Source organism: Meleagris gallopavo, chromosome 1 (assembly GCF_905368555.1).
Source record: "Meleagris gallopavo chromosome 1, MGAL_WU_HG_1.1, whole genome shotgun sequence".
NCBI classification, from domain to species: Eukaryota; Metazoa; Chordata; class Aves; order Galliformes; family Phasianidae; genus Meleagris; species Meleagris gallopavo.
In genome coordinates, this window is record NC_139404.1 from 42419349 (window position 1) to 42442787 (window position 23439).

Here is a 23439-nt window from a genome sequence, read left to right on the forward strand (position 1 = left end):
TATTCTGTTTGGAGCATCTTCTTTTTCTAAGACTGAAAATGATGTGCCTGGGATAGCTGAGTTTGCTGAGGCCATGAGACTAGTAAGGCCTCACAACAACAATAAGCCAAAAGGAGGAGACCTGCCCTCTCCAAGATGCACAGAGCTGTCACAGCATTTCAACTTTACAGCATTTCTAAATTTTGATTCATTGCATTTTGGTGTTACAGCTGAGAAACACATGGTGCACCATCAGGCACAAGTAACTTAATTTGCACAATTAAGACATTCTTTTCCTCTGAACTCTCATAACAACCGGCTTCCAGAACAAAATGTAGACACATATATTAATTCAAGTATTAATTCAGTACTTACTGTTACTGTTACTGCTAGTATTACTGCCAATGCTGTCATTCCTAAGGGAGCTGGCAGCAACAGGAGGAAACGAAATTGTTTTTGTGACAGCGACTCTGGAATCTAAATAGAAAATGAGTGTGTCAGCATTATGTAACTTAAAATACAGTTCCCTCTATATGTAATGAAGAGCTATAGAGCTATTTGGCTCTTTTAAAATTTGGCTACAGGGCTTTCTTCTTAATAGGCCAAAAAAGGCTGCCTTATTAAGAGACAGATGAGTCCACATACTGAGCTGCTGATGAATAGCTATTCTGGAAAAGCAATTTCTTTAAACAAGTTCTTAGGTTGTGGCACTGATCTGCTTCTAGTTATTACTGGTGTAATTGTGCAAATGGATATGTTGCCCTAATTAAAACAGCTAATAGCTGTCACTAGAGAAAGTAAAAGAAAAGAGAATACAAAACTTCCATTTACTGGAAGGATGAGAATCAGCTGCAGGAGCCTGACCTGAGCTAGTTAAATCTTTCACATCAAGTAAACATGGACCTTTTCAGGAGGAGTGAGGTGAATATGGAGGTGACTTGAGGCTACTCCAGTTTACAACTTATCCTAGCTTTCTATCCTTTAAGTAGTGTAATCTTAGGCTCCTTTACTGCCTTATAAAAACTAAATAGAGCATCAATAGAAGATAAGATGAAGAATAAGAGCAATGTATGAAAATGATCCAGGATGTATTTAGGATGAAAAGAAACAGAGCAGAGCATTGTGAAGTTATCTGGATTATATTAAGGAACAGTGTCACTAGAAATGATGGCAGTAGTTTTACTGCCAGATATAAATCTCCTTTGAACAGAAATACAAACTTTGGTGTTGGTGGTAATTTTAACTGGCAGTAAAACGGAAACATTTAGATACACTACTGGATTCTTAGCATCTTGAAAACAAAGGAAAATCACCCATTTCTCTCTATTTAGATTCTGTTCTCCCAAACAAGAGCCATCTTACCATTCTCTGGTGTTTCTACAGTTGAAGGCATAATGCACTCGTTCTTATCCATTGAATCTGCAAATTCCTTGTAGACCTCAATGGTTCTATTAAAGAGCCTAAAAAAATTCTCAGGAATGAAGCGATCTTCCTCATAAAGGTGACCATTTTCTTTTATAAAATCCTAGGATAAAATATAGAATTCAATTTGAAAAGGTCAGGAGAGATGCACATCAGCACCTCAACAGATGATAAAAATACCCAAAGATGACATACAATAGCTTAAATTTTTATCCTGTAGAAGACCACATCTTCTGTGTACAAATGTCACAACCGTTTGATGTTTTCAAATCAACTTTGTAAATAGAAATAAATCGCTGTTGTAAAAATGCCAAGAAATTAAAAGCAGTTTCCCATCCTTTGCTGAAAACAGAGATTTTTCATTCTTTGAGTTACCTCATAAAAAAATAAAAAAAAAATAAAAAAAAACCCACAACAAAAACACCTTGATTTCACATTACTTTGTTATGCTCTGCATGTTTCTTTTAACCTGGATACAGGAACACAACACAATCAGAGCTATTGTAAGAGTACAGGGAACAGAATACAATAGCTGTAACAAAGCAGGCTGAGATCTTTGATAGTGTAACTAAAAATAAGAGCAAGATTATAAACAAGGAAGCCCAATCACTCTGAGATCTAACAGACAAGTCTGTTATGACAGACTAAACAAAAAGCTAAGATCCATGTTAAGATCATTAATGGCTCTTTTCTTCTTTGTGACTGACTGGTTTTCACACAACAATTGTTTCTTATGCCAGCAGTTCAGAATTGGTCTGGACTTATTACTCCCAGTAGGAGTGGTTAGAATACAGGTTAAACAGGTACTAGGAAAAACTTCCTAAAGCTTGATTCTAAGATTGTTTTTTCTTTAATGCTGACAGAACTAGATCTAAGATTATTCTATAAAGAAATCAATAGCAGTTTGATTTTGTGAATTACAGAAAACTAAGAACTTACAGCACAGAAATAAATGTATAGGGAAGATGAAATCCTAGTTCGATAAAATGTGATGGAGGTTTTTCAGTGATACAAATCCTCTGACTACAGATAGACTTGATAGACTTGTTAGGGCTAAGTAAGGGATTAGAAAATAATTTATCCCTATCATTTTCACCTGACAGCTCTCAGGGGGGACTCCTGGAAGCCTTCCAACTGTTGTTGGCATACAAAAAATATGGAGATGGGGCATTATTTACCAGTCTTTCCTGTATCTTTGTATAAAAAAATACTACATCAAATCATGGTGAAGCAGTCTGAGTCTCATACACTGTTAGAGATTATTAATAGCTTCAACCCACATAAACTCTATATTTATGTTAGAATCCCTAGCAAATAGAGTAATTCTGGGTGTACAAGGAAGGTTTCTGCCTGTCTGAAACTAACTTAAATGAATTAATTATCTTGAAGATGATGGTTACATTTTTGACTTCTTAAACAACTGTATACAAGTCTTTGCATATACTGTAATTCCAAAGAAGTCATTTTGCTTTGAAACAGGAGATGATGACAATCCAATGTTAACAGAGTGTACTCAGCGTATCTCTGAACAAAGGCAGATTTTCATATGTACAGGAGTATAAATGAAAAGAAAAACATCTAATGAAACTTTGGATCTTATAAAATAAACACTAAGTACTGTGTAACAGAAAGTTCAAGTAAAAATATTCAGCAGAAAAGTAGAATCTCCATGTTAGATTACCTTATTTTTATCAAAAGCTAGACATGCCATAAGATCATTAATTATCCTTGTGAGGTTATTAATGATTGAATAGTTGCTTAAAACATCAGACATATTGGAAATATCCGAAAACTTCTGGAGAAGATTATGTAGACTCCTTGAAAATTCAGGCACCATCAAATGCAACCAACAATGATTAGGCTGTTAGGAGATAAAAAGAAAGACAGAGAGGTAGATTAAATATCAGACTTTTGCAAAAACTGGTTAAGCAACTCAATGTGCAAAAGTAGATCAGACTGCTCTTTCCAATTTAAATTATCCTGAATGTCTAAATTAAAATTCACTTTCTTTGGTATCAGCCAACTTTCTCTTTAGCCCTTTTGGTAAAATTTCTATTCTCACTGATACTGACATATTTATGGTTGTCTGTTACATTGCCATCCCTTCATTAAATTCTTAATGAATGCTAAGCAACAGTCTGTTGAGGATTTGAGCCCTAGGACATACTACTATGAACACTCTTCGATGCTCTCATAAACCTATTTTAATTTTTTAAATAACTACTGCTTTAGCAACTTTCTACAGACTTTTTTAAACCATGCACAGTTCTCGTTTTATTATCGTTATTCTGCATAACTGAGTTAACCCCAAAGATCCTTTATTTAAATCTCTTTTGAAGAATGATTCCAGAAAAGTTTTGCTGTCAAAATTAATGTGCACATTTATCCACCTCTGAGAAAATCAGCTCAGTTAAGTTCTCTTAGCATTTTCACTGTAAGTCATTTCTGATAGAAAGGTTCTATATTCAACAGTCTTTATTTTCCTGAGATGCTGTCAACAATTTTTTTTTCTTTTACACATCCTATGATGGGATCTGTCACATCTGTGCCACTGGAATAGAGTTCAAGTCCTTCAACTGACTTTTTAGAAAAAGAAAAAAATACTCCTATGTATTAGTCACATTGCAATGTGTGTATGGAAATCTCTTCCCAATAAATACTGCATCATTGACAGTAAATGCTATGGGAACTTACTCCATAATTCCATATATGGAGTTATTTTTTTCAACTGTTAAAAATGAATCAGAATGATTCAGACCTGTCAGCTACAAAGATTTTGGCCCAGCAACCCCTAAGGAAGATGCATCCTCAGTAACACTGAATTAATTTCTAAGGTATGTTTCTACGGTATGTAGGATGGTGATAGCAGCATCCAATGAATCTATGTTTTACAACACACAGAAAGCATCTGACACTGAATCTGCTTCTATGCATAATCTCTTTTTTGTCAGTTCCTGAAATAACTCTTTCAATCTTCAGTACTGAAGCTATCGCATGCACTCTTAATAAGTGAAAACTATTACTGCATTCAGTAAATGTATAATTACAACAGCTTAAAAACTTAAAAAAAAAAAAAAAAAAAGTGAAATGAATAGCATTTGGCTTCATTCTCTGCTTCCTTTTTCTTCAAGCCTTACAGTGGAAGGGGAGAAACAGAATCAAATAAATCAGGAGGGAGGCTTGTTGAAATGTATTCCATTCAAGCAGCATGCAACGTACCATGTCTCATTACCCTCAGAAGACAGGAAACAAATTTTCCTTTGCTTTGGTGTAGGAACATAGTGCTTCTCTGAGCTGTAAAACTACAAATTTTTGTGGATGTGTGTTCTACAGTGGCACAGATGAGCAAAAGCTCTTCGTTTCTCCTAGTGTGTAAGGAGATGATATGGCAATTCCAGCAGGGATTCTGCTTTGTTGTTCCTGTGGTTTTACAAATGCATGAGAATCTCCTCCAAATGAACTATTCTGCCCTGCAAAGCTTTATTTCATGAAAAATTTTAGGGTTTTTTTCAGTAACATCAAGATGTGCAAGTGTTAGTTTTCTGAATACCTACCAAACACAGGGATAAAACTGTTAAACCCAGCAAATACAGCGTTGTCTGCCAAGAAGAAATGGAGAATTAACTCTGCTTTTTGCGTGTAAATTTGGACCAGCATTTATATCTTGGGCTACTTACAAATCTCACTTCCTCTGTACTCTCAGGTACACATGACACTTTTATTTCTGTATTCAACAGTTTGGAATTTCTCTCTTACATGGAAATTGGCCCCTGATGCTGTCGTCTTTGCCTTTTAATCTTCAGGTTAAACTACACATTTCACTCTATTCAAAACTACTTTTAATGCCACTCAGACGCATTGAGCTAGTGCATAATGCAACAGCCCTCTATTTAATGGATCGAGTCAGTCTGTTCCTGTTACATGCACTACACTGGCTTTCCATTAGCTTTGCATTCACTCTGCCTTTCCACCTTTAGTCATCTACATTCAAAATTTGCTACCTTGGGTACATTTCTCACTTCATGCACACAGTGAAGTTTGAAGTCTGTTGAAAAAAAAAAAACAAAAAAACTGCAGAGAGAGCTGTTTCAAAAGTTGAACAAAAGGCATCTGCCATATTCAAAGCCATGGCTTTCTCAGCTTGCAGGAACCTCTTAGAACCTGGAGCAAAACCTACTTATTCAGCCAGCCTTTGGTGTGGTATGTGTAACATAACCTGAAATCCCCAGAGAGGAATTTGGCAAAGTGGGATGTGAATACCGCTGAATACTTCCTCCTGGGAAGGCACAAGGCCAAGAGCTGCACCTTCCCTCACCACTACTGAATGTGGTGTACAAGCAAAGCGAATATGGAAATCCCGGCTCTAAACTTCTCTTCTCCCTATTTAATTCTTGGCTGCTCATCATAAATGTAAACTGGATCTAAGTTTCTGGATGTGATGCAGCAAGATGAAATGGTATTTAAACTAAAGAAGCAGAAACTGCTTACTGTCAGCCAAAACTGAACCACAGAGGGAGGTAAGGGGTAAGCAGTGAGAACGACCAGGAGTCTTGCTCAGGCGGGCTCCCTGGTCTTCTTCAGCCACAGTGTAAACACTTCCCAAGAGAGCTACAGAGAGAACAGCTATAACGCAGCCTGGCCTACACAGGGCAGCTGCAATGCCCTCAGCAGGGAGCAGAACCCAGCCTAAGGCTGCCCACCACTGAAGCAATGCTCTGCACAGCAGGCATCCAAGTAGCTGGATTTCAAAATGCACTGCAGCCAGGGGATGATAGCCAGCCAGCCTTACTGGGTAATTGCTATTTTCAGAAATTCAGGTTTTTTTCCATCAGTTTTAATTGTATTACATATGACCTAGCACAGGAATTCCACAGCATTTTTTTTCTGCTGAGTTTTCCTGCTTAAGGAATAAAGTTTAAGTAATATGCACTCAGTATAATTTTACTTTCACTCTTTTTTCTTCTCTCTTTTTTATTTATTTACTTATTTTTGTAGTGCATGCAACAACAAACAGAACACTTGCAATGAATCCTTCCTAAATATATTACAAAAACTAAGGAAAAAATAAAAACCGTTTGGTAGAAAAAAGCAATAAGATAGCATGACAATAGTTTTAAGATTAAAGACTAAAAAATTGTAAAGAAGACCGCAGACATTTATTTAAAAGCATCACTATGTATGGGATTACATAGAAACTGTGTTTGAATGAAAGTGTCCTGAATTTCTCTGTATGTTTAGTTACTGACACTGTCACTTTCTGAACTTGACTTCTCCTCATTGGCTAGTGCATATTTGCTGTGCTTCAATGGCATTTCCACAAGCTTAAACTAGAACGACACTCTAGAGGATATTCCAAAGTAAAATTAAAAAGAAACAGGCTGTGTAAGAAAGAAAAATTTTCCACTGTCACCATAGTTTGATTCTTTTCCAGACAAAGTAATAAAACATTGAACATGAAGAAATATTTTTCTTCAAATTCCTATAATTATTAACATTTTATGTTACAGAAGGAATCTTTCTACATTCTTGTTTTTTAAATGAATAATTGCAATGCATATGACAAATGAAATAATCATCCTTTAACTGTAACTTATTAAGCCATAGGACTAGCTACAAAATGTTATCAACACCACTGTTTTCAATGGGCTGTTTTACTGGGGGTTAACATAAAGTGGTTGTACATACCAGGCTATCCATCTTCGGGACATATTTAAGGGTTATCAGATAATCATTCGGGAGATTTCCAACCTACAACAAATAGATAATAAAAATGCTATTACTCACTATACAAATCAAGATATTTTCCATCTATATTTAACAAAATGTATCAAGTATCAAATGCAGATTTTAGGTAACCTAAATGCAGGCTGCAAAAGTCTGCATACTCATTTTCCAATGGAATTGCTACTGACTCTTATTTGCTCAGAAGTGAAGTGTCTTTCCACCTTTCCCTAACGCTCTCAGATTTGATTCAATCATGTTCAACACTACCATCTCTCAGCAGAATTAAAATCAGTGATGTGGTGAGGAAAAGAAATGGTCTGCAGTTATTCATTATGGCAGAAACTCCACTGCATTTCCATCTTTTAATGGCAAGGATTAAACTGTTTGGAGAATTTACATGACTTGAATTTGTTCTTAACCTGAACGTCTCAAACCCAGGCCTCTGACTAAGCCTTTTCTCGTCAAATAACTTACAATTTGAACAAGCATTTGAACCTAAAGAAATGCCTGCCTGCCTTGTGCTCACTGTTACACCAGATCAAAAAAATACTTAAGTATGGCTTTAATTTTGAAGCCAAGCCTGAGCAATGAGCTATATAATCATGTCATGGCAATGTCCTAGGGCAAAAGAGATCTTCTGCACACGTAAGTTGAGCACAGCTCTGCCATTGTGGATAAGTGTCCTTGCTTATGCCAGACATGAGTGAAGGAAGGAGTCTTACTGAGATATACAACGCACTCTCCTACAGATGGACTCTAACGCTACTTTGAGAAATGCTTGATCATCTGGGGAATGTGTTGACTGAGGAGACGAAGTAAGGGAGATGCCGTCATGATCCACAGTTTCTGGAAGGAGCTCTTCCAAAAAGTCCACCAATACTTCAATACATTCAATAGTGATAAAGCAAATCTACTTCCATTTTTCTTAGTGAGATTCAGTAGATATTTATCATCATTATTTGATATCCATTTCATCAAAAGATGATAAGCACTTACATAGTTTCCTTCTTGAAGTAAAATGTACACTTTGTTCAACAAAGCATTCCTACTTCTTTGGGTTGAAGATTATTCTTTTCTTCATGGCTGTTTTGATTCTGCTGCTATAGCAACAAGCACAGTGATTTTTTCCGTGTAGCTTTTATGTAATATTTTGTTTGATACAAGAGAATGTAATATTTGTTAAATAAATTGAGTTTCAATTAAAAATTGAAACAACAATTAAAAAAATTCCAGGTTCTTGGATGACATCTAGCAGTCAGTCACTAGCAAATTCCAAACTTTTTTTTAATTTTCAACATGCATTGAATCATGTTCCCTCTGTTCCATGACTTCTAGCTTCCTCTTACAGCAATAAAAAACAAGTTTTATACAGAAGATCCTCATTAATTTCTTTCTGTAGATAACTTTTTATTATTATTATTATTTTAATTTTATAACCTTGCTTTCATAAAGCAGCAGAGGCAAAATTGCCTCTAAAATTCTCTGTCAATTTCTATTTACCTGGAGTTTTGGGGAATTGATTCAAGATAGGAAAAATAGTGAAAATTATTGCAATGCATTTACTGTTTCTTTAGAGCTTCTTGAAATTGAGTGATTTATCCTAAAACCCTCATCCACTTTTAAAATAATCTTGCTCTAAAACCATTCTGACATTGTAACACATTCATAGATAACACAGTTTCTTTGCAATTTCCTTTGCGTGCCTAGAGATGTAGGATTAGCAGCACTTCAAGCAGCAAGATATTGAAGATGTTACTGCGTGTGCAAAGTTTCCCCTACTCACTCTAGTGGGATTCAGTACTTAGCAATGTCAGCAAAAGTACCATTCCTTAAGAAAGGTCACTGGAAGATTAAATTTGTTCCAAATCAATGAACACTACAAGAACTGATATGCATTATGTATACAATCTACTTTACTGGCATCAGTGCCTGTCAAGCACTTTTCGTGCACATTTAAAAAAAGGTAACAGCCCAAGAGCTCTTACAGCTCTTCCAACATAGCTAGAGAATACAGCTCAGTCTTAAAGAGTTCTTCCTTGACAGACTGAGAATCACAAAATATATTTTAGAAGAAACTTACTATTAAAAATGAAGATCAGTGAGGGGGGAACTTGTCAAATGTAAAGTATATGCCCTGCCTCGAGACAAAACAACTTATTAAAGTTTTATTGATTAAACTCCACATGGCAGATGCTCTGCTCATGGTAAAAGTTGAAGTTCAAAGTGAGGGAATTATATTTGCATCCGAGCTTGACTTACCAATTTACTCAAAGAAAATAGTTTAGAGATCCTGATGCGGGAGTGAGGACATGTTTGTACCAACACTGCACATTTCATATTGTCTTGCTTTCCTCACACGAGTCACATTTTGTTGAAGGACAACTGCCAACGCTACAACCCAGAACTAATCATTTGCTTTTTAACTGTTGAATTATCTTCATCCAGTAATTAAAGTGGAAGCCAAAAGAAGGGACAAACATGGATGCATTGAGTTTTCCACCTGTGCAAAATTCCAGAAAGTATCTGCACACTAACTCTAAGCAAGGTCTCAGACAAGAAGAGGGCTATGAGCTTAGAAAAGGGTTAAAAGGGTTGTCAATTATAGAGAACATCAACTGATAATCTTGGAAAGTAATGTATACAACTAAAATAACTGTGCTTTGCAATTAAAATGCCACAAAAAAAAGCTCTCTGATTTAGTGGGTGGTTGTGGTTGTAGAAATCCTAACAGGCACTGAGGAAAAAAAAAATTTTCATGACACGAAGACCAGGGAATCTGGATTTTTGTCTTCAAGTTCATATAAAATCAACATTAACTGCTATGTTCCCATTTGTAACAGAATCTCAGATGAGGAAACGTAAGTTTGAATGACATACAGAAGTTTGAATAATTAATACAACATCGTTAACATTGCATAACCAAAATACATTCTTTGAAATGTGATCATGACAGCATAAATGGGGAGATAAAAGGCTATATTGTGAAAATGGTTTAGGTTCCATAAACTACTCTTTTAGTGCAACAACAGAACAGAAAGGAGATGACCTACATCTGAAGTCAAAGTCTTTGATATGAGGGCTACTGCTCTTGGAATTTCTCTTTATTGTGGTTTTGAAAATTTCAGGAAACAAGTATACATATAAATATTTTTTATGCACAGATCAAAGATAAACTCATTAAAGTAAATATTACCATTTTATATCATCAATGATTTCTTTTTTATTCAGAGGCATACAGTGGAAGAAACATACTTTCATTTGGCTAGCATTTCTCTCTTTCATTCTCTCTTCCTCATTCCCCTTTCTCTACTCTTAAATACCTCTGCAACTCGCTTCTTTGTGTCCTCAGCTTTTCTTTTTCTGCAGAAGCTTCCTCCTTCTATCATCTCTGCAATCTACTCTACCTCATCTGCTAAAGAAGCATTGAAATTAATGAAATTTTTATCCTTTGGCATAAGACAGCATGTTAACAATTTCAGTTCACACTTTTTACAGCCATAGTGGCAGATTATATGCAGAATAGCAACACTGGATCCTTTTCTTGTAACCTTTTCACTCAGTGGAGTTTTATTCATTTAAAAATAAGCTTATGGTAAAGTTCAAGTTTACAGAAAAGATGCAATGTGAAATCAAGTTGTTTGAAATGGCTTCTCAAACAAGTCTGGTTGATGCATGTTGACTATTGTTTAGGCTTCAAAATTCAACGCAAAAACATGCTTTAGAAAAGTAGACCATTATACTTTGTTTATGTGATTGATTTATGTGATTTGTTAAATAACTATCTTAAACTTTGTTAATGAATGAACCCAAAATTCATAGGTACATTGTATACATACTGCACAGCTCAATTAAAATTCTACTTATATTTAGTCTTTATATTCATATTTAAAGAGCATATATTATGCACTGAGCAGCTTCTTAATTCTTGTGAAAAACACAATTACAGCAACACAGTGCCATAGTTTTCTGCTGTCTTACTATGCTGAAAAGAACAATGGGGACAAGCTTTACTGACAGATGCTGCAATTATCATTTCTTAATACGGAACATTTGTTCATCAAGTATCATGTTTTCCTTCAGACATCTTCATTAAAAAAAGAGGCAGGAGATCAAGCGATTAGTGATAAAGAAGGAATACTCTCTATATACCTTCATTCTCTATAGGTATGAAACTGTTCTTTTAAAGTTCTCCCTATTTAATAAATAAATACATAAATTAAAAGCATGCTGAATTATTCTTTGCTTCTTAAAACAGTTTTTACTAGGCACACCTTTTTCATTCTACAAAATTACATCATAAAGATTTTAATAGATATAATCTTACAGAAAATACTACAAACAATTTTGTCTGCTTGATCTTAAGCTAGTTACAGCTCAGAAGCCTTGATTTTATTGAAGCTCCTTTTTTATTCTAGTTTTTGCTAAGAGTCCAGTATGACTCTTGCTAGTGAAAATTCAGTTTAACATCTCTGAAAACAAGTTACATGTATCTGTGCACAGATTACTATTCAGAATAAAGTTGATTAGGATAATGACCCACATTTTCAGGCACTGCACTATTCTTCACTACTGCTAAGTTTAACAGACATGCCTGACATATTCACAGCAAGTGTTGACTGAAGCATATTCCTCTTATGTTCCTAAAATACAATAGTTTAACTGAACACAGCTGCAGCTGTGCTCAAGGGTTTTCTATCAGTCTACAGAGCTGTGTGTCTAGTTTTGCAGAACAAGCTCTTTTGTTACCTAAATCACTACTATACACTTATATTAGGTGAATATCCCTTCAGGATCAAGCCACCTTCTGTTGGACTCCATATGCTCTTTCATGGAGTCAAGCCCAGCCCCACAAAGTTTGCAGTAATTATAGCAAAAAGCTGAGAACCAAATAAACAGGTTGGATCAAGCTGCAGGCAATACAGTTTGGTAGGGAACTGTGGCACCATTTTGCTAACTGTAGGGAAAATGCAGACGTAACCTAAAACAGAGAAGGAAGATTAAAAAAACAAAACAAAACATGGGCTTATGCTGCAAATAGTTTTAGTATGAGATATGAAGAGGATAAGAATCTGCCTAGAGCTCATCAAGGAGAACACTTCCCGCAGCCTTGAACAGCTTAACAGAAAGCAAACAAATATTGAGGAGATGCTACAACAAGAGGGCAAAGCCAAAATGTGTTAGGCTGTTCAAAAGCTGTGTTAATAGAGCTTTTAAAGACAAAATTGAGAAGCTTGCCATTGTAATCAAACAAAAGAAGATATTAAGGGTAATAACTGTACATATACCTTTAGCTCCTGTGAAATCCCCAGCTCACTCTGGGAAATCCTACAGTTTGTTCTCAGTGTGGAAGGGGAAGAAATTTATGTAAGACACTGGCACAGACTTTTTGGATCAGTGAAGAAATAAGACCCAGAAAGACCAATAAAGAACCCAGACAACTCTGGAGGTTACTCCTAATTTTGAAGATCTAAATCTTCAGAATAACATTTCCCAATTCAATCAATGTATTTTTTTTATTTTTATTTCTTTCAAAATACAGAAGTGGCATAAAATATTTATAGTAATTTACAAGAGTCATAATCTCTGCCTGATCTAAATTCTTCAGCAATCATAAATTTGGAATTGTGGATTCCATATTGTATACACTAAGGATATATTCCATATAGCATAAAAAAGACATAAATGTAAAACAAATAGTCCTTAGAATCATGTTTCAAAAAATATTGCTATCCATCCATTCTGAAAGCAATATTTTCTTTTAATTAATCCAAATAGGCTTATATAGTAAAAATAAATAAATAAATAAATGCAGAAATATTACTGTTATCTGTGAGTCTGGTCCAGGTATTAGAAGAAAATATAAGCTTACTTGTACCAAATGTAAGCATCTCTGTTGAGAAAGCCAAGCCAGTACCTCAGCTAGCATTTTCTAAAAGTAATTCAGGAAATTCTCCACAACATACTCACAGTGGTTTATGTAGATAATTTTCAAAGACTAATGGAAGTGGAAGGTGGTGAGGTGGGAGAAAAATACCACTTAGAAATTCAGGTGGAAATTGTTGCTTTCAGTGATGAAACTTGCATGATACTGCAATGATTTTATATCAGAAATTTCAAAGCAAATTTGTACCAAATGTAGTTTTAACAGCATTAGGAATAACAGTGTGCTTTTTAGCCAAATAATGTGGCTAATCACCACTCTCTGTTAGTTTCTGCTTTCTATTATGAAGCTGCCATGTAATGGTATTTTGTTTTAAAAGTATTTTATGTGTTCTTTTAACCTGTATATATTCCTTTCTTTTTATTTTCTCTCAGTGTCACCTTGTCATAGTGTAGCATTTCCAAAAGAGAATGATAAACTTGCAAACTAATTATTTTAATTAAAATCAAGAAGTCTTATAATAAATTTAAGATACTATAGTTATTTTGACATTATTCTTTCAGCTCAAGCTTTATAGAAATGATTTTAAATGAAAAATCTGTGCTAACATTAACATACGCAGACAAAACAGAAACAGAGGTTCCTCAAGAAAGACATTCTCAAACACATAGTTCAAAACAAAGAAAACCCAGGTGTCTGCTTTTCAGCCTTGGCATTCTGTCTGCTACTTCTTCCACCCAAAACACCTTTGAACCTGTTATTTAAGTTTTACCCAAATTTTGCATTCCGTGGGGAAGATCTGGAAGTTATACAAGTAAGTCAGGAGAAGGACAATTCAGCATCCTCACCGTGGAGAGGCAGAGGAGCTCAGCCCTATCACATTCTGCTCAGTCTTGGCAGCAGCAAAACAGCAGTGTGAGCTGGGGCAGCCGTCAGGAATTTTCTTCCAGGACATGCAGTGCACACATACCAAAACTAGGTGAACTCCTTTCTAGCTCAAGTAAAAGGGGATGTGACATAAATCTGGCAGCAGCGCAGTACATTGCTCAGGTCTGCATCATGTCCAGGGGTCATGGGACAGCTAGCAACAAGGATGCATGTGAAGGGGACATGGAGGAGGATTGGATATGGAAACAGAGTATTGCATGGATATGTGCAAGAATTGCAGCTACTGGATGAGACAGGAAGAATATTATACGGGAAACCATAGTCAAAACAAAAATTACTTGATTTTTGTGGTATTAGGTTTATGATATATTTTATCTCAAAAAGCAAGTGTGATTGCTCAAGCTGCATGCAAATTCTTTTGTCTGTATTTTTTGCATTCTTCAAGTTTAAATTGCTCTAAAGAGAAAGTTAAAGCATGTGTTCTGGAGATACATAATTGACAGAAAGTTATTGCCAATCATGTCCCAGACAATTTCACCAGCACTCAGAGGAGTTTTGTTTTTCTGTAGTGCTTTCAACAGTTTTGAATCAAAATTTAATGCTCTTTCAAGAGATGAAGTATTATTTTGAATAAACATGCCAATACTTCAGACTTATGCCTAAAGGAACTACTGTGAAACACTAACCATTTGACAAAGGCTGTGGAAGACCCCTAGAGATTTGCACTATGTGCCAAGGCATATAACGACACCCAAAGAAAACAAGTTAGGAACACTGCACTGGAAACAAATGCAAAGGACACTAAATTTAGTGTCTGATAGCATAAACTCCAGTCTTGCAACTGTTTCTTCACAACAAAACCATAATTTTTAGCTGAAGACAACATGTAAATGCAGGTATGCTTTTTAAGTGTTCGTTGCACATTATTTCTTAAAAACTTTTGTGTAAGAACATGCAGTACTTTAAGTCAGCTTAATCCATGCCTTGAGTGGAGTTAAACACAACTGACTTCACATAAGAAGATGCAGCTTTTCTGATAAATGCGTTGTTCAGCTAAGTTACATTCAAAATGTACTTAAATTAGTTTCTCACAGGAAGCTGGCAGTCCTTTAGATTCTAGGTATGAAAAAGTAGAGACAGAAATACAGAATATTCTGTGTAGTCCATTCACCACTAAGGTTGCAAGAGTTGTTCAATCATTATGGCCAGATTGCTACAAAGATATCTAATATCATAATATTTTTAATATATGACACAAGTTTCTCATAAACCTAAGATAAAGACTTCTGGTTTATTTTAGTATAATTTGCCACCATTCTGCTCCTCATATGTCAGCAACATAAAGACAGTAATCTTTCATCTGCATAGGAAACCACCTGTTCCCAGGGAATTTGAAGAAATCAAGACTTTTGACAGTTTTTATGTAAGTATAGAGTCCAAAAAACACATACACCTATCTATTTCAACTTGGTCAAAGAAGTCATCTTTTCAATGAACTCTGAAACTATTCTCTGTTTTCTGCAATGAAGGATTTTGTTTTGATAAATTGACGGATATTAATGGATATGTATATTTTGAAGTATTCCATTGATTCTAACCATGATTTGTTAACTTTCCTTAAAAATCTAAGCACCATTCTCCCATGATTATTGTAAAACACGAAGGATAACTTAAAATAACTATTACTTACCAATTTTGCAATATCATTTACATCATCTGTCACTGGATTCCCGCAGGAACTCTGGGCTTTGACAAGAGGATTAAGTAGGAGTAGTTGAAGACAAAAGCAAGTGATAATCCAAGTCTGTATTCAATAAAAAGAAACAAAGAAAAAAAATGAACAATCTCCAAACATTAAATAAAAAGACTGTAGTCATTCTTTTCATAGATGAAGTCTAGATGCAACAATACTTATCAGCTTTCATGAGCATGTACTCATAGTACTATAGTATGGCAAGTGTCCATGCAAATGCACTTAATTGATCAATTCTGGAAAAGTACCTTTAGGGTAATAATGGAAAAACTGATATTAAGCCATCAGATTGCTTGCAGGAAATCCTTCTGATCTTTCATCTGATTAGGTATGTGATAAACCTGTGCCTCTAATGTGATAGTGGATGATAAGGAAAAAAATAACAGATCACAGCAAGATAAAAGGTCAAAGTTTATAATCACAGCCATTACGTTTGTATACTTAAATTGTAGGCAAAACCACAGCTGAACTCTGCCCAAACACCAGGATCTCAAGCAGCAAAACGATAGGTGACATGCCCTGGCCTATCGGGAACAGCAGCTTGGCTTTAGCACTACCTTCCCTCTCCAGTCCTATTAGGAAGAGCAATGCAATGCTCACAGGCTTGTGAGATTCAGCCAGAACAGAAGATAACTAGAACTAGCTGTGATGCACCTGGGTATCTCCTTGGCTACATCTCCTGAGCTTCTTTGCCTTCTGCTGTTTCTTTTGCTTTGCTGGCTTTCCACAGAGCCCTGTGCCAAGTTTAAGCCATAGATCTTTATTTCCAGAATGTTAAAGCGTTTAAGTTATGGATAATCAAAAGTTGCCTCAGGCTATGAAGCTGCTTGTGCCAGCTGACTGAAACTGTCAGCAAGAAGTGATGATGGTGTACGTTTACTGCAAGTAGGGAATTTGCCTGTGCAGGCTCTCAGGCCTCTGCAAGGGCAAGACTGGGACCAGTATTTGCTTCTGCATGAACCATTATACACTTCAGGCCCATCTTCTCTCTGGGCCAGGTTGAAGACCCACTATCATCAGCCTGGCCTTCACATGGAACCTCACTCCTCAGTTTAAAACCAAAGCAAATTAAACAGCATGGTTGAAGCTCTCTAGGAAAGCAGAGAGAGAAAATTACAAACTTAAAAGATCAAGTATCATTAGAGTAACCTGGAGGGGCTGAGGAAGCTTGAAGATTATGATCACTTCAGAGCAATGTGAACATGAAGGAACTTTAAAGGCAACTTAGCAGAGCTGTTAAATGATAAGGAAATCTCTGTCCTATCTCTTAAATCATACATATATCTGATGTCTCAAGTAAAACCTGTCATTTGTTTTATTAGATTATGGCTTCCTGACTCATTTAGGCAAAACTTCAGTGTGGGCTGCTGCCAGAAAATATAATTGGCCTTCCTGTCTTCTCTTCCACACTGGTATTGGTGAGATGGCTGCACCAGCCCTACCAGAGAGTCAGCTGCTGTCTCTGTTCTCCTGCACTAACCTTCAGATAGGCCAACTTCCTGATTCAGTCAGCTCTAAAACCCTGGGACTGCTACTACCCTTGTAGAGAAACAGCAGATATGCTGGTTATATTTGTACAAATAATCACTACGAGAATATATTAGAAGTCATGTGAAGTTAGATACTGTTGCAAAACCACTATATAATACACAATACAAAGCTTTGCAGTTATACAGTGTTATAAACCATCCAAGCTCTCAGGAGATGCTATGAAGCGGTCACAGACTCTGTGTCAATTCCTGGCTTTCTGATGAAAGGGTAGTGAGACCTGGAACATCGGGGCTTGCTTTCCTCCTCTTTAGTAATTTCGCCAAGCTCACTGTGTTTATAACTCTGCTCTATGTTTGCATCTTGCAGCAACAGGTAGCCTCTGAAAAGACCTTGGAGATTTCCTTGCAAAATTACTGTGTAAAAGCATGAATCTTAGTGAGACTAGCTTTAAGTGGTCAAGGAAACATCTCTTCACAGAAACCACAGAATCAGAGAAAGAACTGAAGGTGACCTCAGTTAAGAAACTACTTTCCCACTGCAATTTTTGAAACAAGATTGTTATAAGAAAGACAAGAAGTTTATGACAGCTAGCTCCAAAAATGGACTGGCAATATACCATTTTAATGTAAAACATATATTCTTTATCTTCAGAGTTAAATAGTCACTAACAATTACACTCACTGAGCATGAGGAAAGTTTCTCTTATGTGGTCTTTGGAGATAAAGTTCATGCCAGAAATCACTGATTTCTTTATTTTCTTCCTCAAAACAAAGTAGTAAAGGAAGATGGAATTTGTTCTCTGACTTGCATCAGTGTCGTAAGACAGAATTTGATCTAACAATCTAAAAATCAGAAAAGCAACAAAACTCATTCATTGAATTTTTTTATTTTTTTATTTTTTTTCCGGGTCAACTGAGTAACATGAAAACAGAGTGTATTCTAAATACAATCAGAGCTCCGATGCATCTGGCCAGTTTTCATACTTTTTGATCAAAAAAGATAGCCTATACATGAAATTTAAAATCACGACAAATTTTATAATTATGTAAAATAATAAGAATACAACATATTTTGACTTATGTAAATGACACAATTTAAAAACATAGTTATTTTTGTAATTGCTCTCAAAAACAAATCCTCTGCAAATTTAGAGATATTTGAGTTTTTTTGTTTATTTGTCCTACGTCATCCATCAGCAACAGAAAATCTGAAAAATACTCCTAGTTTCAACACACCTATTATCTAGAATCTTTTCATTATTCCTACTTAGAAAATATTTATATTATACATACCTGTAGGCACACTGTGTGTAAGGGCTGTATAGATCAAGGAGCTAGATTGTACAGATCAAAAAGCTAGGCTATTTTTGTATTATTTACTAATGACCAAACCTGCTGTTTGAGCAAAACTCAAATAAATTGAATTAAATCAAGGGCAGAACAAAAGGAAAGCTTAAACAATAGCTTCATAAACAGAGATTCCAGTTTTACACTTTACTAAGCATAAATGAGACTTACCCACACAGCAGTCATAACATTTCCATATAAAATTACTTCCAAGCTAAAATGGGACTTTCAAAGCTGGCCACAGAATTTAATCAGACATCATCTACTAACACTAAAATGAAGATATATAGTAGACAGGAGGATCTGTATACTAGAGAGTCTTGCTCTATTTTAGGCACAAAAATGAGAGTTATTCCAATTGTTTTCATGTTCTGAAATCTCATTAATAGGCTAAATATTTCAGTTGCTTTTAGAAAAGGGGAAAAGTAATGATTAAACCAGCAAGTATAATTCAAATGAAACACTTAGATTACACACTTTTGATCATTCTGAATATGATTTTTATTATTGCTTATATACCACAATTCATAATTCAATTTAAAGCATTTTACAGACCTAACCAACAATCTAGAGTGTTGAAGCTTTTAACTGTAAATCAGTGATGTTTTCATTTTGGTTGTTCAGTATACTGTAATTCATACACTTTTGAGCATTGACAAAGGCTGAAGAATGAGTGCTTGTAGCTTTTCACAATATGCTATCAAAGATACACAATTGCTCTAGTTAACAGTCAGCAAACTCCTGAAGTGGAAAAGGAGCAAGAGGAAAGCCATATTACTAAATAAACAAAACACTGGAAAGTCTGGATATTCCCAAATATCTAGTTCATACTGAAAATAATTATAATCATAACTGAGAAGAAATTATCAAAACTAGTAGAAATAATTAAAAGCAAAAATAATTGAGCACAAGGAGAGAGAATAACAGCACAGATGAACAGATTCTTCATTATAAGTTTTTTTCATTAAGATCAAGTTAGCCATGGAACTTTTCACTCAGTTTCTTGAGCACACCATCCAATTAACTACAAATAAGACACAGCTGTAGCAGAGTTAGCTGACAGTGTGGAACATAATTCACTTGAAGCCAAGCCTTCCAAAATTACTTTTTATTTCTAGGCTAGGAACATCTCTCATTGCTTCCTCACACAGTGTCTGCAAGCAGTTTTGCTGCTTGTGAACCTCTGCTACAGAAAATATTGGTTGGTAAGTCGTGAACTCAACTTAATGTTCACACTTATATCTTAACAAGTATTTGTAATAAGATCCAAAGAAAAAATGAAGAGTGTCCAGAATCATAAGAGTAAAATAATTACTTCACACGTCCAGTGATCTACTTAGTTATTTTTGTCTAACACTGACAGAAATAAAGCTAGGAAAAAACTGTCTTTAAATAAGTAAGAAATTTACGTCAGCATGGAAACACATGGAAGTCAATGAAGAGCATTTGTATAGAATATAGTCTCACTTCCCATTTCCATGGTATTCAGTGCTATCTCCACCCATGCAAATGATAGCACTAACTTTATCACTTTGAATGGGTGTGTCTAAAAGTTGTTTAAATACTAGGTGTTGCTCAAGACTCAAAACAATTCATAAGGGGTGAAAAAAATGTCATCCACCCAGGACCACCTAGTTCTGAAACCAGTTAATTATTTTGGCAAGAACCTTTTGAATTGGAAAGCTTCCTATGTGTTTTCAGATATCCAGGAGTCAGCACTTCAGTGTAATTAGAAGAACCACTGCATGAAGTCCATGCACTAAGTCCACCATGCAACCATCACTGTCCTTCAGAAGACTGAATATTATAGCCTACAGATTAGAGTAGTAACTAATGAGTGACAGATCTAGGTTAAATTTCCACCAGACAGGGTAATTCCAACTCATAGGAGCTGCAATTAGTTCCTGTGGTACCTACCTCCTAATTACCACAGGAGGTACTTTCCCACCTATGACATCTTTGGCATTAGATGGAGCAATATGCGGGTACGCGGATATTTCTGACATTTACTTTTCAGAAGATATATGCATTTATACTGGCAAGCCATTACTTTGAGGAAAAAAAAAAAAAAAAAGACATTCGGCACGGAGGCATCAGAACGTTTATGTGTATCCTCGTCTTGCACATGCTCCTCCATCTGGGTACCCTGACTTCTGGGAAGCTCCGCAGTCAATATATGAGTTTTCTTGAACAACCTTTTGGCAGTCCATTGAACAAAATGGAACCTTTCTCCAGCCAAGTGAGTCACCCTGCTGGGGTGAGACAACTATGGTTCTCTGGATCACACACTAAATGCTTTGTTATTATTACAAAAATCAGATACATACTTTTCTAGTGAGTGATATTAATCTTCATTTTTTCAACAATGATGTAGTAGGAAGAATGATGACAAAGGTAAATAAAATTCATCAGGGAGCATCAATGCAACTTACTTTTATTCTGATTTAAACATCAGCTAGAGAAGGACAGTTACTTTCGCAGATTAAGCTGTGGAGCGTTTTAGACATGAAATATTTGAATATGTATTCAGTTACGAAATACTGAATATTTTTCTACAAAATTTTGACTAATGTCTAAAATAAGCAATATAAATGTATTTCACAGTGTAAAGAGGAAGGAAAATAATGAATCAGTGTTATAAATGTAAGCAAATATTGATGCCCCCTACATTCAGATAAACAGAACAAGCAACATGCTTTCACAGTTATTTCATCTGTCTAACATCCTATATTTGAAATTCCACAGATTTTGCAACCATTAAACTCCTTCCCCTAACCTTTACATGATCATTTGCTTTCCAGTGGGTGACTTCTGGAATGCTTAATCAGCAAGACCAGTATCTCTGGTAGCAGAATGCAAAGGTTGCACTTGCTGGATTCTACTAGTCCCGTGCAAAAAGAAAAAGCCATTTGCTATATCCAGATGCTTACAAACCTTGTTCGTTTCTAAGTTACACTGTTAATGAATCAAAAATCACTATTCAGGTCAAGGGACAAAAATAGTTCTAAACTTGCTAAATGCTAGCGTAGAACTACTTTTTGTTCACTATATAGTATCTTCATCCAGGAAGAGAAACTATTCCCAAGTTCTGCACAGTGCTGCACATCTTTCTCCTGAGATAGACACATTTAAGTTATGTGGTCTTACTCCTCCGAGAAAACAATGAATGATGTCAACTTCATTTCCTGCAACCTCAGGCCTATTGCTATTATCCTCTTTTGCTTCCAGCTCTCCTTGACAGATGCAGAAGCAGCAGGCTACTCCAGTCAATATGCTATTGTTGCACTTAGTAAGGCACTGTCTTGCTGTGCTTTGGTTTGCATGTTTCAACTGGAACTGAGATGGACATAATAAGCAAGAAGTGATTTTCAGTTTCCACTGAAAATCAATTTAATCCAAGTATTTTGTAATTACATTTGTTAGAGTATTAGATAGCACTTTAATGTGTAAACTATTTGTTTCCTATCACTGTAAGGATAGCAGTGTAAAATATTTCACTGTTCTGAAAATTTTGGCTTTAGCTCTTAAAACTTATTATCTGCTCTGTAACAAATTTTCTTCACTCTTTAATCTCATTTGACAATCAGGGGTTCAGGCAGTTCCCTTCATCCTAAATCTGTCCAGGATGACAGCCATTTTGTTTAGTTCCCGAACACTAGGAAGTGAATTTACCAAGAGACAGGTAATGATAAATGGTTGTTGCCTCTGAAGCTTATGTTAACAGTGTCCATATAAATATTTACTGATTCTCATCCATCAGATGACATTCTAGTTCTGCCAAGAACCAGGAGTTCTATAGACAAGAAAGCTTAAAAGGGAAGAAAGGTCATTTATTTGTTTTTTGTTTTTTGTTTGTTGTGGGTTTTTTTGTTTGTTTGTTTAAAGGATTTGTAAGAAATCTTCCTTTTAAGTCAAAATCAGAAATTAAGAGGGGTCCTACATACAGCACATAAGGCCATATCGGGCCTCAAGTACCAGTGAGGGATTTTCCTTTCTTATGAATTTCCACTACATTCATCACTGATCAGTATTGAAATTTGAAATTTTTCTGTCCCACTGAAGTGTGATAAAAACCAACATTTATTTGTTATGTTAAAGAAGGAAGACAGTGAGATCCAAAATACTTGCAAAATCTAAACAGAAGTAACAGAAGACTCAACAAAACCTCCCACAGACTTAAAATAGGAAGTTGTTTTTTTTGCTTTTGCTATTCCTCGGAAAAATTACGAAAGAGTTTTCCAGCATAAATCCACAGGCATTATTAAGTAATCTACAAGGAAAGCAAAGTAAAATACAAGATTTTCTTGATGTGGAGGACAAGATACACATGGGGGTGAATGATATGACTTTCTTGAGGAATTAAAAGTGATTCTCCTAATTAATATACTTAATTAAAGATTGCTTTTAAAATCTATTTTAAAAAAATCCACTGTCTTGAATATTCTATGGAATTATAATGAAAATATATACAGGACAATCTCTTTTAAACTTAGACTTTCAAGCTCCAGTAAAGCAAGTGAAAGAAGAGTTGTTGCAGACATTTTCTACAGGATCTTTAATTCTTACCCTCTGCCATCTAGTGCAATAAATTTGGATCTGGATAACTACTACAATAATAGTAGTTAAAGAACAGTGAGGAAGTAGTAATCAAGAACAGAGAAAGTATTAACGATTTTGAAACTTGGCATAAAATGAAATTCATGTAGATGATTAAAATGTCTCTGCCCTCCCTAGCAGCTAATTTGTTCTATCAGGTAAAACAAATTACATATATTTTGTGCACATAAACTGCAAGAAATTGAAGTGAACTACAAATTTGAAGGATGTGAACTTGTGAAAAGTGAAAATTGAGAACAAAAAATATTCTTACACAAACTTAAAAGAGTTCTAGAAATAATAATTGTTTAACACAGACAGAAAACTAGATGCCAATGCAGTTAAGATTTGTGTATGAT

General features: G+C 35.4%; 1 protein-coding gene across 3 annotated transcripts in view; it reads right to left on the reverse strand.

The window, feature by feature from the left end:
- The window catches only part of KITLG (KIT ligand), a 54346-nt gene that overhangs the window by 13402 nt on the left and 17505 nt on the right, over window positions 1-23439 (reverse strand). For 2 of the 3 annotated variants that reach the window (XM_085222536.1, XM_010708899.4), the window contains exons 2-6: window positions 15585-15698; window positions 7087-7149; window positions 3083-3262; window positions 1342-1504; window positions 355-456 (exon numbers count right to left, since the gene is read on the reverse strand). In XM_085222536.1, coding sequence (XP_085078662.1) covers window positions 355-456; window positions 1342-1504; window positions 3083-3262; window positions 7087-7149; window positions 15585-15698 — 622 coding nt within the window. The remainder of the gene's footprint in view (window positions 1-354; window positions 457-1341; window positions 1505-3082; window positions 3263-7086; window positions 7150-15584; window positions 15699-23439) is intronic. The other variant, XM_019613664.3, reaches the window with a different exon arrangement.